This window comes from Haliaeetus leucocephalus, unplaced genomic scaffold (assembly GCF_000737465.1).
Source record: "Haliaeetus leucocephalus isolate CR32 unplaced genomic scaffold, Haliaeetus_leucocephalus-4.0 Scaffold636, whole genome shotgun sequence".
Classification (NCBI taxonomy): domain Eukaryota; kingdom Metazoa; phylum Chordata; class Aves; order Accipitriformes; family Accipitridae; genus Haliaeetus; species Haliaeetus leucocephalus.
Window position 1 is genome coordinate 212,969 of NW_010973072.1, and position 14,912 is coordinate 227,880.

General features: G+C 39.3%; 1 protein-coding gene across 5 annotated transcripts in view; it reads left to right on the top strand.

Moving 5' to 3' along the window:
* CREBBP (CREB binding protein) overlaps window positions 1-14,912 on the top strand; it is a 96,762-nt gene that overhangs the window by 34,433 nt on the left and 47,417 nt on the right. For all 5 annotated transcript variants that reach the window (XM_010578358.1, XM_010578355.1, XM_010578354.1 and 2 more), the window contains 3 exons: window positions 2,216-2,392; window positions 12,550-12,799; window positions 13,323-13,436. In XM_010578358.1, coding sequence (XP_010576660.1) covers window positions 2,216-2,392; window positions 12,550-12,799; window positions 13,323-13,436 — 541 coding nt within the window. The remainder of the gene's footprint in view (window positions 1-2,215; window positions 2,393-12,549; window positions 12,800-13,322; window positions 13,437-14,912) is intronic.

The window sequence follows — 14,912 nt, forward strand, 5'->3', positions numbered from 1 at the left end:
AGGCTGGTGTGCCCCAAGTAGGGCCATGGAAATAGCTTCATGTGTATACAGCATTTCTGTCTCCCAACTCGGGCTCACCACTGTGCTTTCACAGCGGTTGTGGTGGCTGTAGGGGCTCATAGGAAGTTGTAGCACAGCGGTGGTAGCCAGGATAGTCAATGTATTATTCAGTTTTAAAAAAACTCCACGAAACCTGCAGGCAAGTTCAAAGAAGACTAGAAGGGCCAAGTCCTTCCGCAGACAAATGAAGTTTGTAGTTGTGGATTTAGACACAAGGGGAAACCGAATAACAGCCAAACAGCTAATGTTCCTATTTCTGGCCTCTGAAAGGTTCAAATAGTTGGTCATTAAGCTACTTTTTCAGAATCTCACTTCTAGTTTCAGAAGTTTTCTTCACTGTTAATCTGATAGACCATCATAGGATCATCTATACCAAGCTATTCATAAATACTTTCTCATGCCTTGTCTGAAATAGTGGGTTAAGATGAGTGGGTAAGTTTATTAAATACTTTGCTATTAATTCTTCAGAGAAAAGTGCCAAAATCATGTTGTACTAAATAATAATTTAAAAAACTAATTTCTTTGAACATACAGTCCTACAAAACAAACACAAATACAGAAAATAAAATTCTTGATACTTTTGCAATGTGATAGTAGTCAACACCACTTTTCTTTAAAAGCAGTCTTTATTACTAAGCTTTTGATGCTCTGAAGCAATTGGGTTTTTTTGGTCTTAGATGCTATTTGAATTATTCAGCTTTACTCTGAAACACAGCACATACATGATAACCTCTTACATTGCCAAGTAACAGGTTTTTTTTTTTAATGTGTATATAGTGGGTCAGATTCTTCTATAAAGATACAACATTTTGTACAGTTGAAAAAGTCCTGAATCTGTCAACAGTCACTCTCCAGGATGCAGGTTAACATAAAGCTACTCTGAGTGCGGCTGGGCTAGCTGTCTGAAACCCAAGTGTACAAAGTACACTGACAAAGAGGACACAGTCGAATTGTGTTTATTGGACTCTGCTCCGATATAATTTACTGCTCTTAACCAGTGCTTCATCAACTGGTCATTTAGTCCGATTCCTGTAAGCATGAAAAACCAACCACTGAGCAGTTCCTTATTATGAAGCTGTTACACTGATAAGCTGATGTGTATGGTCCCTCTTCCAGCCATGGGCATAGTCCTCCTGAATCCTTGCTGGTAAGGGAAGTGAAAAGACCAGGACCATGGAAAACCAGTGTGTTGTGTAAGGAAAGGCTGGGGAGGTCAAAGGAAGGGGAAAATACAATTTAATATTTCAAATAAAGACTTGCTCAGTGGTTGGATTTATTTTTAAGACATTGACAGGTGATAAAGTCATCTAGAAATCCTCCCAGTGCAAGGCAGGAGGGAACACAAACATGATCTGTCAACTTCTGTTTCTTCTTTATTTGGAGGAGGGAAGGAGGGTCCTAGTCTTAGTCATCCTCTTTGAAAGAAGTAAATTCCTGCTAAAATGTCTTTTCAGGACCTTTGTCCAATGTAATATTAACGGACTCAAGTAATAGAAATTTCACCACTTCTCTTGGGAGACTGTTCTTCAGGCAAAATAGCTCTTTGGATGGACAGTGTTGCCTTCATTCATTCAGGGGGAGTCGTATTTCTGCTTGCTATTCTTAAGGAGTTTGGGGGTGTAATTTGTCAAGGATGTCAGCCTTAGATGTCCTTTTGTTCAGACGTTTTTCCTCAAGTACCAAAACATAAGTAGGTAAGCATTTCCTAGATGCCTCCTTATATTCCTCTCCCTTCCCATCTAGTCTATATATAAAGTCATGCTTTGTGCACAGAATGCACAAACTATTACAGGATTTGAGGTTTGTTTGGTTTTCAGCAGTTTTTGTGGTGTTGGAAAACGTTAATTTCTGTCAATGCAGATTGAGAAAGATAATCTTGTTTTCTCCTTTGCATTTGCACAGTGATTTTGTAAGTTGAATTGCAAGACTTCAGATACACACAGCTGTGTAAATTTGTAAAATTTTTTTTTAAAAATTAATTAAATGTGATTAAAGTTGTGAAATTGAGATTTTAATGTTGAGTGACTTAAACCGGAATTTGGTCTGTGTGAATGCAAAGATGGATATTTGACATATGTTTTTTGTTGTTGTTGTTTTTTTTTAACGTCCCTTCAGAATCAAGGAAATTATTATAATTTCATTCATTCTTTTCCAGATGGGAATGACAGGTAACACTAGTCCCTTTGGGCAGCCTTTCAGTCAAACTGGAGGGCAGCAAATGGGAGCTACAGGAGTGAATCCTCAGTTACCAAACAAGCCAGGCATGGCGAATAGTTTGTCTCCCTTTCCTGCCGACATCAAGAGTACTCCAGTCACCAGTGTGCCAAACATGGTGAGTTGTACCTGCCTGTTTCCCTTATTTGTTATGTCTTGGTAGCACATTCTAAATTCTTGGGTGATATGGCTTCCGCAACATTAGCGGACTACTTAGTTCTCCATGGTCATTTAAACATCAAAGTTGCCTCATGGTTCCTCACTACCACTCTTCAGTGTGTGTGGAAAGTTTGTGTACATTTTTATGCAGCCATTTAACTTTCTAAGCAATCACAGTGTTTTGTTACAAGAATTGCATTACATCCTTTCATTCTGTCTGGTACATTTAGTTCCAAACCAGATGAAAATGTCTTCTCTGTAAGTGCTGTTTGTAGGTTTAAACTCCTAAATCAATTAGAATGTGTTGGATACATCATCAACTTCCTGAAACTAAATAGTACCTTTCATACCCTTGTATCTAATATGGTGAACACACCACATGCTTCTCAGTTTATACTGTGCATGACTTGCACCTCACAGGCTTATGAGAATAGTTCTTATTAGGATACCTTGCCCAAGTTTGTAATATTCTGTTTACTAGAGTTTTCTTTATAAAGTGAAATTAAATATTCCCATTTGTCTCAGTATGTCTGCCTATTAATCAGACTGCTTGTGTTGTTTCTATGGAAACTCCAGCTTGTTGCATTTTATATTCTTATACATGATAGCAGTTACTATAGAAACTTGTAAAACCTTCCATAAGATGCAAATTGCTTTTTTTTTTTTAATTTAACTAGAAACCCAGCTATTTCTTGGCACAAGCAATGCTTGTCCTTCCATCAGTGAGTTTGCTACCTGCCTATCACTAATAAGGCTATATATGAGAGGGAATAGGATGTAATAAACTTCCTCTTTTCTCCTGATTTTAGAGGACCACTTCCTAATTTTCCTTTAGTTACACTGTGAAATCTTTGTTTAATATCATCTGTTATTTACTGCTTATGATTATGGAAAAGAGCTGGTGATTAGGATTAAGACCATGTTCAGAATACTATTTGCACTCATGAGAATATTTGTTAAAAGACAATTTGCTGCATGACTATTCTAATTTTGTTTTTAAAATACTTTAAGTTTGCATCAGGTGTAAAGCAAATGAATTATTGCCCTGGTTCTGCAGAGAACCTGCAAATCTGACCGAAGTGCTGTATTCATCTTGTGGACTGGATGATTCTGAAGCCTAATTTTGTGCTCATTTAAATGTCAGGTTTTGGGAAGCCTAAATCTTAATGTACTCACTAGTAAAGGATATAATGGCAGGTATTCAGGTGGCATAAAAAAGGCATTTGCCATCAAGGCTTGTCTGGTGGTGGGGGAGGAAGTAAAAGAAAAAACTTTCAGTTTCCTTTCTCCCATCTTGTCTGAGAGACAGAGGAAAGTAAGGGAAACTTACTTTCCCAGTACTATCAATTGCAGTTTCTTCAAAATGTCAGAAATAGCACTTGTCTTCTGACAGGACAATCGAAACCATCTTTCTTTGTTTCTCAGGTGTCAAAAGCTTCGTATGTCCAATATATCTTTTTCTTCCTCAAGCCAATACGGAGAGTAATAGCCATTTCAGCTGACAGACATCTGTACTGTCGAGCCAAAAGGTCTCAGCCCTGCTTATGGATCATGTGGTGCTTAGAGTGTGATTGTGGTCCTGATGGGGGTGGAACTTTCATCTCTAAAAACTGAAGTTTCCATCTAAACATTTTTATTGCAAAGCCAAGAATTTAAAAGGAAATGTCAGACTTGTTAAAATTTAACCTTTACTTGGCAGCAGTGGGTAAGGCAGTGTAATTATTTGGTAATAGTACATACATGGCCATATGCTATTCCTTCCACAGGGACTTTGCTTTATTCAGCATACAATATGAACAGTGCCCTCTGAAAGAGCATATAGTCAACATTTTGTTCTATTTTTGCTGCTCAGTGTGTAGCTGTGGGTCTTGTTGACTGTATGTAGTAATATATACCACTCAGCCAGTCTTTTCCAAACGTTTTTTTCTGTGGTAGTCATCACTGGAGCAGGCATATACTTCGGATTAGTTAATTTTTACAGTGCCTCTCTGAGATAAAGATGTGTTGCCCCAGTTTTAAACACGAGGCTGAGGCATAAAGGGAGTAAGATTGGAAGAATCTGCTGATTCTGAGCTTCAGGTTTGTAGGCTCTGGCTTGCTAAAGCCTTCATTTCATATGTTAAGACATTATCTAAGGGTAAAATAACATTCACATTGGTTAGATGTGTGCTCCCACAACTCATGGAAGTGATGTCTGTGTCTCACATTGGGGAACTAAAATATGACCCAAATGGCACTTGGAAGAAGTTGCTTGTGACAGAGGCAGCTCCCCAGAGCAGAGTTGTGGTGTTTGAACTATTATGCCGTGCTTTCTTGCTGCAATCACTTTGCCATTTGCTATGTCCCATGATGCTTTAGGACCCTAGAGATAGTGGTTTGATTTAATGTATTTGGCGTTGTGTGTGGTCTGCTGGAGACGTGGTCTATCACGTTTCCTGAAGGAGGCAGGAGTGAAGTGGAAAAGGGTATAGCGTTCCACTACCGTCTATCAAAAATGAACCTGTGGAAGATCAGTTCAGACTCCATCTACTATGGCAGGTGAAAGACCAACTACATCCTTTTAAAAGGACCTCCAGGGTTTTTTTGTGAGACGATTGGAACCACATATGTTGCTAAACCAGCCCTCTATACTATCCTCATCTTAAAGGGCTCCAAAAGTACTATTCCATGAGAGAGACAAACCCATGTGAATGAAAACATTGGTTATATGTGGCATGTCTGAGGCAGGAAACTAGATTCCAGCATGACATTAAACACCTTGGTTACCACCAAGAATTGTCTAAATAAGAGAAGAGGAAATAGAAAGGTGCAGCTGTTGTATTAAGACCCCTTGGTCCTGAAAAGCAAGGCATTTTTAAAATACTCCTTTCAATCTTTTGCCTTTCTCTCTAACCTTATTTGTATGCTGCAAAAATAAAGCAAAAGATAAGTGTGTTTTTTAACCCACGTTACTCTTGGCATCATTATGTGTGGCACCCCATCCCAAACACTAACCAGGACTTTTCCTGCCACCAGGCATAACCCTCATGCTGGCAGCCAGGATAAACCTCTGCTGCAGCAGTGGATTTTTTTAAATCCAAATTCAAGCTACCACTCTTCTAAGAACAGCACACTCTGTTCCCCGCGCCCCCCCCCCCAAATGAAGTGGTTCTCAGAAGCATTGGTTTATTGCATCTTCCAGCCCTTGTTCCGAGCATGACCTTACACTAGACCCTGAGAAGCACCTTTGGTTTAATCTCTTTAACGAGGAAAGAAGTTACAAAACCTATGGTATTAAAATGATTAAAAGGTCAGCATTAAGGTATTAATTTTCAGTGCCAGCCAGATGGATTGATTTTTTGTTTGTTTTGTTTTCTTAACTGTGGATCCGAAAAACATATTAGCTATTGCTTTGTCTGACTTAAAGAATACAATCAATTTTCCTTACAGAATGGGCAGCTTGAAATCTTGAGTAAATGACTTGTTTCCAAAAGAAAGATGTTGCTTCTGACGTTGATGGAAGTTTTGGTGACACACTAGTGAGATTCAGTGTCACTTAAATTGTTTGATGCAGGACTGGCAATGCTCTGCTGTGGTGAGATCATGCAAAATCTCTGGACTGGAAGTGAGCCATGCTCTGCACTTTGGCACTCAGTACAGTGTGCAGCCTGTATGGAAGCCAGGAGCCTCTTGTTTTCAGAGTAGCCAGACTCCGGGATGTGCTGTCAGTGGGAAGAACCCTGTTAGACTTTTCCATCAAACTCGCTGAAGCTTTGCGGTGTCTGCAGTGCTACATATTCCAAGGGTGGTGATGGGTGGTTTCTTCATGGACATACCAGTAAATCTAGTATTTTTACATGGCTTAGAAGTACCATGTGTGAAGTTTGGCTTCCAGGCACCAGCTTTGTCTCACAGTTATCCTTATGACCAGCAGATGGAGTTGAGAGAATATTACTTTTTGGAAGTGAAGGAAATAATTTCTCCTTGGTTCTCTTGACTAGAATTGGAGTGGTACATCTTCCCTTGTGTTTTTTTCCCCGTTCTCTTATTAAACTACATCTCAAGTTTTCTGTTGCCTTCTTCCTTGTTTCTGTGTTTCTTTTTATGTTCTTTGGGTTTCTTTATTAACAGATTTTGATCAGAAGAGAGAAAAACGATGACTGGGGCATGATGTCTTAGGTGTGCCTTGCTGCAGACCTCCTAGAGAGATGAAGAAAGCTTTTAAACTGGGAGGCCGGGTTTAATTAGAACAAGTAGAACTGTAGCTAGTTAAAATAGACGACTTGTATTTTATTTTATTCTAGAGACCAGAAATAAAAGGCTTTATGAAAAAATCTCTATTGTGTCCTTACAGTAAGGAAAGCTTGCTTTCTTAACCTTTCAGTGATTTTTTTTTTTTTTTTTTCCCCTCTCTTGCAGCAAACTCAGTCTTCTTTTTCACTGTGGGAAAGGTCTGTGACTGTCGCCCCAGAGGCATGCTGTGTGTCTGCTTGCCGCTATCATCAGCGGTCTCCCAGTCTTTGGTGGGCTTGCTGTTTGCTGTGCTCACCTTCCCTGTGCCTGCCCTGACCTGCACTCTGAAAGTTTCTCTTTCCCAGGCATGCTCACTCCTCTTCCTTGGGAAGATCCCACTTGACTGGAAGTGGAGCAGCAGCCTATCAAACAGCTGGGAAAAGCTCTTGTCTGTGTTGCTTAGCCATGGTCTTCTAAAGGAAAAGATCTTAATAACCTGGAAGCAAATCTAACAGATAAGGTCCAGTGCCAGAGAAACTATGTTACTATGTTGGGAACAAAGTAGGCATCCCTATTCTGTCTTAGTGCAGGAGTTCATCCTGGGAACATGTATTCCTTTGAATGGTGGAACATTTTAATTTTTGCACCATCCATAAATAATGGTGCCAGGCTGGCAAAAGTGAGCTGAAAAAGAGGATCTGCTCTCTCCCCAGTGCTCTGGCTCATGTTCCACTCTCCCATCCTCTGTATATGAATATATGTGGTGGAGAATATCCATTGCCATTTCCTATGCTCTTCCAGCAGTTGAGGTGAAGTACTCCATAGCCAGCACTCTGACAGCATGGCTTTCCTTCACTTACACTTCTCATTTGTCTCTTATCCACAAATTGGGACTTTTAATGTTGATCATTCCTCAGTCTGTTTTATCACCCAGTAAATTCCATATAAAGCTCTCTTAAAATTTTGTGCACTTGATTTCCTGTATGTGACAGCTGGACTCTGTCTGCAGATTCCTATATGAAGCTTTGTTCATTTTTGTTGCTTTGAAACACTTCTTCATTATATGCTTCTTGTCATTTGCTGGTCCTTCTAATCAGAAAGCTTATAGAGACAAGGAGATAGAACTCCAAAAGTGTATCATTAAGAAAGATGCTGATCCAGCCTTGATTCCCAGCAGAGTCAACTGCATAATATTGAGGCATTTGCTGGCTTTAAAAGAAAACTCTTTTGGTAATTAAAAGCCAGGTGCATTGAGGGCACTCTCTAGGACCAACTATTCAATTCCTTCTATGGAATGACCATAGGAGCCTTCTTGCTGGTTGCTGTGGGCTTGTGAGGCTCAGTCTGCAGTACCAGCTTCAGAGATGGAAGTTATACTCCATAGTGGTAAGAGGAGGTTGGAAGATGAAAATACTCCTTTTCACTTTTTACATGAAAACTCTGCCTCTAGCCATGTCAATGCCAAAGCTTTGAAATAAATCTTGGGCTCTGAACGTATTCTTCGTGTTAAGACTGTGCATCATGTCAGCTTTGTACATGGGACCTGAGAGTATCACCTTCCCTTTCTTCTCATTTGTATCTGCATTGCAGTCTCTCAGATTGGTGCTACTAACAGGCTAACGTAATTTCTTGCCACTCAAGTCAATCTCTCTCCAGAGAGCATGACCACCTTCTGAGGTTGTGTCTGGTTCAGGAAGCCTTTTTTTCCCCCCCTCATCTTCTGCCCACCATACAGACTCAAAATCAGGAATCAGAACCAGATTCTGATTCTTTCTGCTACTTGGATGAGAAAATGCAGCACTTTGGGGTTATTGTGCACAAATGCAAGCACTTGTGCTTGTAGTACTTCCACTTGTCAGCCTGTTCTCTGTGTGCATGGACTTCTCGAGCCAAAGCAGACCTTCACATTCCTGGTGTCGGGAATAGTTCTTCCTGTATGATACGGATAAGACCAGGCTGTTCAGACCATGCCTGTTCACAGTAACTGATGGAACCAAAGAAACCATCTTCCACATAGAGAACATAAGATGAATTGCAAGAACTGTAAACTGGTTCTGTGTTTCACAATGAAGCTCTGGTGGTCACCAGAGAAAGCCTGGGTTCTTAAGTGACTGCACTGAGAAACGCCTCCTTCCTTGATGCCATCAGATAGCTGCTGCTTGAGCTCTCGTTGCGGTTTTGTGACAGAACAGTGCTTCCTGGGTTGTTCAGAGCTGGTTCAGTGCTTATTAGAGCATTCCTGCAATTCCTGTTTGCAGGAAGGACTTCTTTCAAGCTTAATGTAAATGTGCGGGGTACATGATTGCAGTTGATCACACTGTGAATACTGAATTCAGATAGAAGTGTTGCTAATTAGAAGTGTTATTTGAGATTTACAATATCATGCATATATCCACTTTATGCCCGCTATCCCTTCTCTGAAAATGACCCTCAAGATCATACTTTAAGCCTGTGATTGAAGGGGAACTGAAGAGGTTTGGTTCTATTTCATCTTACATACTCATGCATGAGTCAAGGTGGGATGCAGCCTTGCTCTCTGCAGATACGGCAAGGGTTGTTTTTTTAAAGTCTTAATTGATGAGACTGGATGCACCCATAATGTAAGTGCACATGTGGATGACCTGTTAAAAATCTCATGTTGCTAGTAAATAACATCCCTTTTCTAGTCCAAGATGTCAACAGCCTGAGAAACCCCAAGTATATAAAGTGCTACCTGCTTTCTAGTTAGGGTGAGGGAAGGTCTAGAAAACAAACAACTGTATCAAAATAGTAGTCCTTTGTGGCACTGGATTCTTAATTATCTCACTAAGTTCTACTGTTAATTACAAACCTATCTTAACTAAAAGGCATTTTTTAAAATGCAGGATTTGTCCTAATACAGTGATTCCAGAAAGTGGTATTCTTCTATCATGGGGAAGGAAATAACATGGAAATAAAAAGAAATTATGGAAGAAGAAATGTATTTTAAAAACATAATGCTATATGGAAGCTAGGCTGACACTGAGTTCTTTATCACGTTGTTTAGCTGTTGAAAGATTACCAGTGCTACTGAAATTGGTGCCTACTTTTATAAGAAAAGGTACATAGTGTTTCATCTTGACAGACAATGTTGAGTGCTATTGAATATAAACACATTAAAACAGAGAGGATTGCTGGTCATCTCAGTAAAGTAAAACTGCCTGGGAACTTTGTGTCCATCCGAGTCCATGAAGATGAGATACTTGTGCATCTGTGCTGCCCAGAAGCGCAGGAAGTCTTTGCTCTTCAGAATAGGGACAAGGCAGAACTATCTTCTTGTATGAATATATAGTTTCCGTAATTTTAAGTGGTATTAATAGCTGCTTTTCACTATAGAAGTGTTGTATTACTCTGTTTCTAGAAAACTGGTTAATGAAGCTACCGTCTCTGTTGGAGGTTTTAGTAGTCTTTCAACCCCTAATCTGTTTGTTCTGTTTATGGTGAAGCTCAGCAAGCTAGCAAGAGAAGCAGAACTATCTTTTTTACTGCGTGTGTCTGACCATTGAAGCATTTATTTTAATTGTGGGAGCAGAATTGTCTGATTTTCCTACTTCGTCAAGAAAATTTTGTCATTGGGGTGAAGCAAACGTGAAGCCTCTTGCTTGTTCTGGAGTGGAATGATTTCTGTGGTTGATAGAGGATTTACGCACCTTTGGCGTGACTGCAGTGCACTAGCATATCCCCGGCTTTGAACTGGTCCTGCAGACTGCTGTTCTTAAAAGACAAACTAACAGGGAAGAGATCAACTTCCTCAAATAGTCGACGGTCCTGAAAGTAAGATAGATGGTGGAAAGATCATTTGTTATATTTGCAGGTTTAGGATTTCACAAGGTTGGAATAACGACCAACATAACTCTGTAGAGCTTAGGCAATATTCTGAGTTCTTTCTTTGTGCCTACCTGCAGACACTCTCATCTGGACTGAGACTGCTTGTTCTTCTAACTACTGATACTTCACGATTCTGCTTTTTTTTTGTTATTTGATCTTCAAGAAATCCTTTTGGGTCAGGGCATCTGTGTTGATACAGCTGCAGTCATGTCTGTTAACTGGTAGGGTAGTAAAAAAAGGAGAACTTTGGCTTGGGAAACAATTCTTTGACTGGGATGAAAACATCACTTCCAACAAGATTTTCTTTGGCATGGTCTCTGTATTTTTCTGCAGATTGGCTGAACTAATTGTTTCCTATTTGTGACCCAAGAATTGTTTCAGCAAAACCTGTCTGCTCTTGTGGATTTGTTCACAGAAGAAATGGAAGACTTAATTTCAGCTGCATGCACTGGGAGCATAAGTGGATGGGTTTCTTTCACCCTCTTTCCTTTTATTGTTCTTTTTATTGCAAGCTCAAGACAAACAGATGCAGCAGTTCCTCTTTGTTTAAGACTTACTGTAATAATTTTCAGTGGCAGAGTCCCCACCTCCTCCATCAAATAGCAGTCATTGTGTTTTCTGCTTGATCTTGTGTGTGCTACGTTCTCTGGAAGAAAAACTAGCTCTTTAAAACCTGATGTGCAGGTAGCAAAGCTGAGGACAAATCTTGCTGCTGGAGTAGTGGGAACTTGTGCCAGGGAACCTTTTGTTGACCTAAGAATATGAGGTTTTTAGCTTTTACGTGCTCTGTTTTGTACACTGTAGAATTTTTGGGGGAGTCCTTCTCAAAGGTCAAAACTAGAGCAGGCTACAAATGGTGCATTCTGTCACTGAAGTGTGATTTTCCTTAAATGTAATAAGCAGGCTTTGGTCAGTAGTTCTGTAGACAGCACTGAACTATTTCCTCTGTATCTCCCCCATATAATCTTGTTCTTCCTATATTCTATTTATAAGTGGTTTTAATGGCTGGTTTTCCTTAGGTAGCTTAGAAGTTGGTGAGCTTTCCTGTGGTAACCTGTATTTACAGTGCATAATCAAAGTGATTCTTGGGACAGTTTCATGTTTGTCTATGAGATTAATTCAGGCTGCAAATCACAGGTATTTAAGCACTGTTGTAGGCTGTGGATGTGTTTAATTTTGAAAATCAGGTTTCTACATTTGTTGTCCTTCAGAGGTTCAGGAAGGTAGTAGAATGGCTTCTAAATCTGTGCTGAAGAAATGACATGTTAAGGAAGCTATTTCTCTTCTGCACTGTTACAAGCTATGTCTTAGACTGAAGATCTCTGTGGGTATGCAGGCTCTGTCAGGCAGGGCTCAGGCATTGGTACAGAAGTGTGTCCATAAAGAATGGATGCTGGAAATGGATAGGATTTTACAAGCTGATACAAGCTAGCGTCATGCTGTGGTTAACTCTAGTTCAGTTCAGTAGACATAATGCAATCCAGATCTAGGTGGCCCTTTATGGGAGAAGACTGTATACATCTTACCTTGGAAATTTTCTCTATGAAAGGAATATCAGCACTCGCTTGTGAGAAGGCTAATTTAGGCTTGGAAAATCAGTTCTACCTTTTAGTGTAATAAATAGAGACAGTCATATAATTTTGACTGTCTTCTCCCATTGGACTGGTCTTTCTGTTGGGGACAAGAAACTAGGATTGAAGTGTATAAAACCTATAATATGCAAATATAGTACTAAACAGACTTGAATTCCACCTCCAAGTGTGATAAGAGCTCATTCCTGTTGGAATTATGATCTGTCTAATAAACAAAAGATTTTGGATGGTTTGTTACTTAAACTATTGTTTGTAAATATCTTAAGAGGAACCTCTCAATACATTTTTGCTGTTCCAAGGTTAGAATAGAAATGTTTGAGAATGCTACAGAGACTGGCATAATAATCCTTGTAGCCAGTCGTAGCAGAATGCTTGGCAAATAGTCTTGTGATACTCAAATTATTACACAAGATTAAGATAAGAATTGAGACTTGCAAATGCCATGCTAAACTATCTGTTCTCTCAGTCCCAGATGCAAACCCAAGTACAACAAGTGGGAATAGTACCAACGCAGGCAATGGCAACTGGACCAACAGCGGATCCAGAGAAGCGCAAACTGATCCAGCAGCAGTTGGTTTTGCTGCTTCACGCTCACAAATGTCAGAGACGTGAGCAAGCAAATGGAGAGGTGCGGGCCTGCGCTCTCCCGCACTGTCGAACCATGAAAAACGTCCTCAACCACATGACACACTGTCAAGCTGGGAAGGCCTGTCAAGGTGAGAACACGTTGCTGAAGGTACTCTTGCAAATGAGCTGTGTAAGGTTTCCTGCATATTTGTCAGCAGTGTTTCTCTTCTTGTCAAGAAGATCCTTATACCTGGCACAAACAAGTACTAAAACTGGTTCTTTAATTAAAACAGCTGCTCCCTTTTTCATTACCTTTGCCCAGTTTCCATTTCTGATCTCTCCGCAGTTGTCAGCTTAGAAAACAGAACGCAATATTTGCCCTTTAGAAGTAGGATGGTACCAAAGCAGCCTTGCAAGCGTCTTTCTTGTCTCCGTTGCTGTATAAAGAGGGTGTAATATCTACTATGTCTTTGTCTTAGATTTTAATACTAATTTCCTTCATTTGTTGTGGCATTGGTGGATCCCAAAAAATTTTAGTTGCGTTTAGCTGTGTTTAGTTATGTACAGTATTGCTTGTAAAGGAGAAAGAATACAGTTGCTCTAAAAAATGAGTTAATTCAGAACCAGTTAACCAAGGAGTGACCTTAATTCTATTGCTTTTCCTCATTACAGTTGCTCATTGTGCATCTTCAAGACAAATCATCTCCCACTGGAAGAATTGTACTCGGCACGACTGTCCTGTGTGCCTTCCTTTGAAAAATGCCAGTGACAAAAGAAATCAACAACGTAAGTAGTTGTTTTACTGCTGTCACAATGGAATGATAGTGTTAAAATAAAGTTGATGAAATGTGCAGTGTAGGAATAAACTTGACAGTTTAAATTTAATAGCTGTTTAATAATCTTGTATAAGGATGAATATACTAGTGGATTCTCCTTTCTGATCATTGAATGCAATTTATTACTTAAATACACAATAATCGAAAAGGGAAAGTCTCAGATCAAGTGCATATCCATTTTTAAAGGGTGTGGCAACTTCTAACTGGTGTTTTATTGTGAAGCAGGTCAATAGATTCCAGTTATAATGCAGTTTTGGATATAGGTAGGGTTTTGAGGAAGATATAAGCTACTGCATTATTTGTCTTACTGCTAGAAACAACTTAAATCAACATGCTAGTGATTAAGAATAATCAAAAATGTTTGGGGAAAAAAAAATTCTTGTGCACAGAAAGATCTGATCTGGGTGTCTTAATAATTAAGTGTGTTTAATGCTGGTATAGACTAGCTGAAGTTCTGCAAATCATAGTGGTTTTGGCCATGCTGTTTTTTATAATAGTTTAGCTATTACTGATGCTTGGGGGCAGTCAATTTCTAGTGTATTTCTTCCCTCTTGCTCTGAAACAGAAAATACTGAACTTGTGTTGATAGGCTTGCTTCTCATCAAATCCTTTGAAAAGATGCCAAGGTAGAACATTTTACAGCATAGATGTAGCAGTTCTAGAAATCTAAGTAATGTTGTGCCTAAGTATATTTAAATAAGGGTTAAGAAGTGGAAAATAGCTGGAGGACTTGTGAAGCTTGTACCTTTGAATCATTTTGGAAGCATTTTTCCATTTAGACTGAGACTGCAGTGAGAAACAATAGTAAACCTTGGAGAATAGAGAAGAGCTCCTAGGTTAGGTGAGATAAAGGCAGAGGAGAGAGTAGCTGGTAAGACTGTCCAAATTATCCATTGAGCATGCTTTCATTATGGTTTCAAGAGGTTTGGTTTTGTTCCCCTCCAAAATTGAATCAATTATAAATATAGAGCTACTTGGAGCTAAGGATTTTGTTTTCATTTTACCAAACTTCTCCTTGGTAAACAAGATATGTCTTTTGTTTTGAAAGTAGTGATTTGTTGCAAGTGATTAATTATGTTTGGCCTTTGAAAAATGTGTTGAAAGCTTTGCTTTTTAATATGACATGGTCCATTTGTGCATAACATCCTTATTACACAGTTGTTATCAAAGTGCTAACAACATCTAGCACAACAGAATTGTTTTTTTCAATACAAGCTGCTGTAGAAAAGTACTTTGTGCAGTATTTGTTTTTATGTCATTCATACAACTTATCAGAAGAGAAGGCACTTGAACAAAAACAGTCCTTAAAAATAATTTTGTTATAGGATCAAATAGGATGTTGTCTGAATGCAACAGAATTATAATAAGTGTAGATTTTGGCTCTCTTGTTGCATGTGGGGGAGATAAATATGAAATCTCCTTCTTC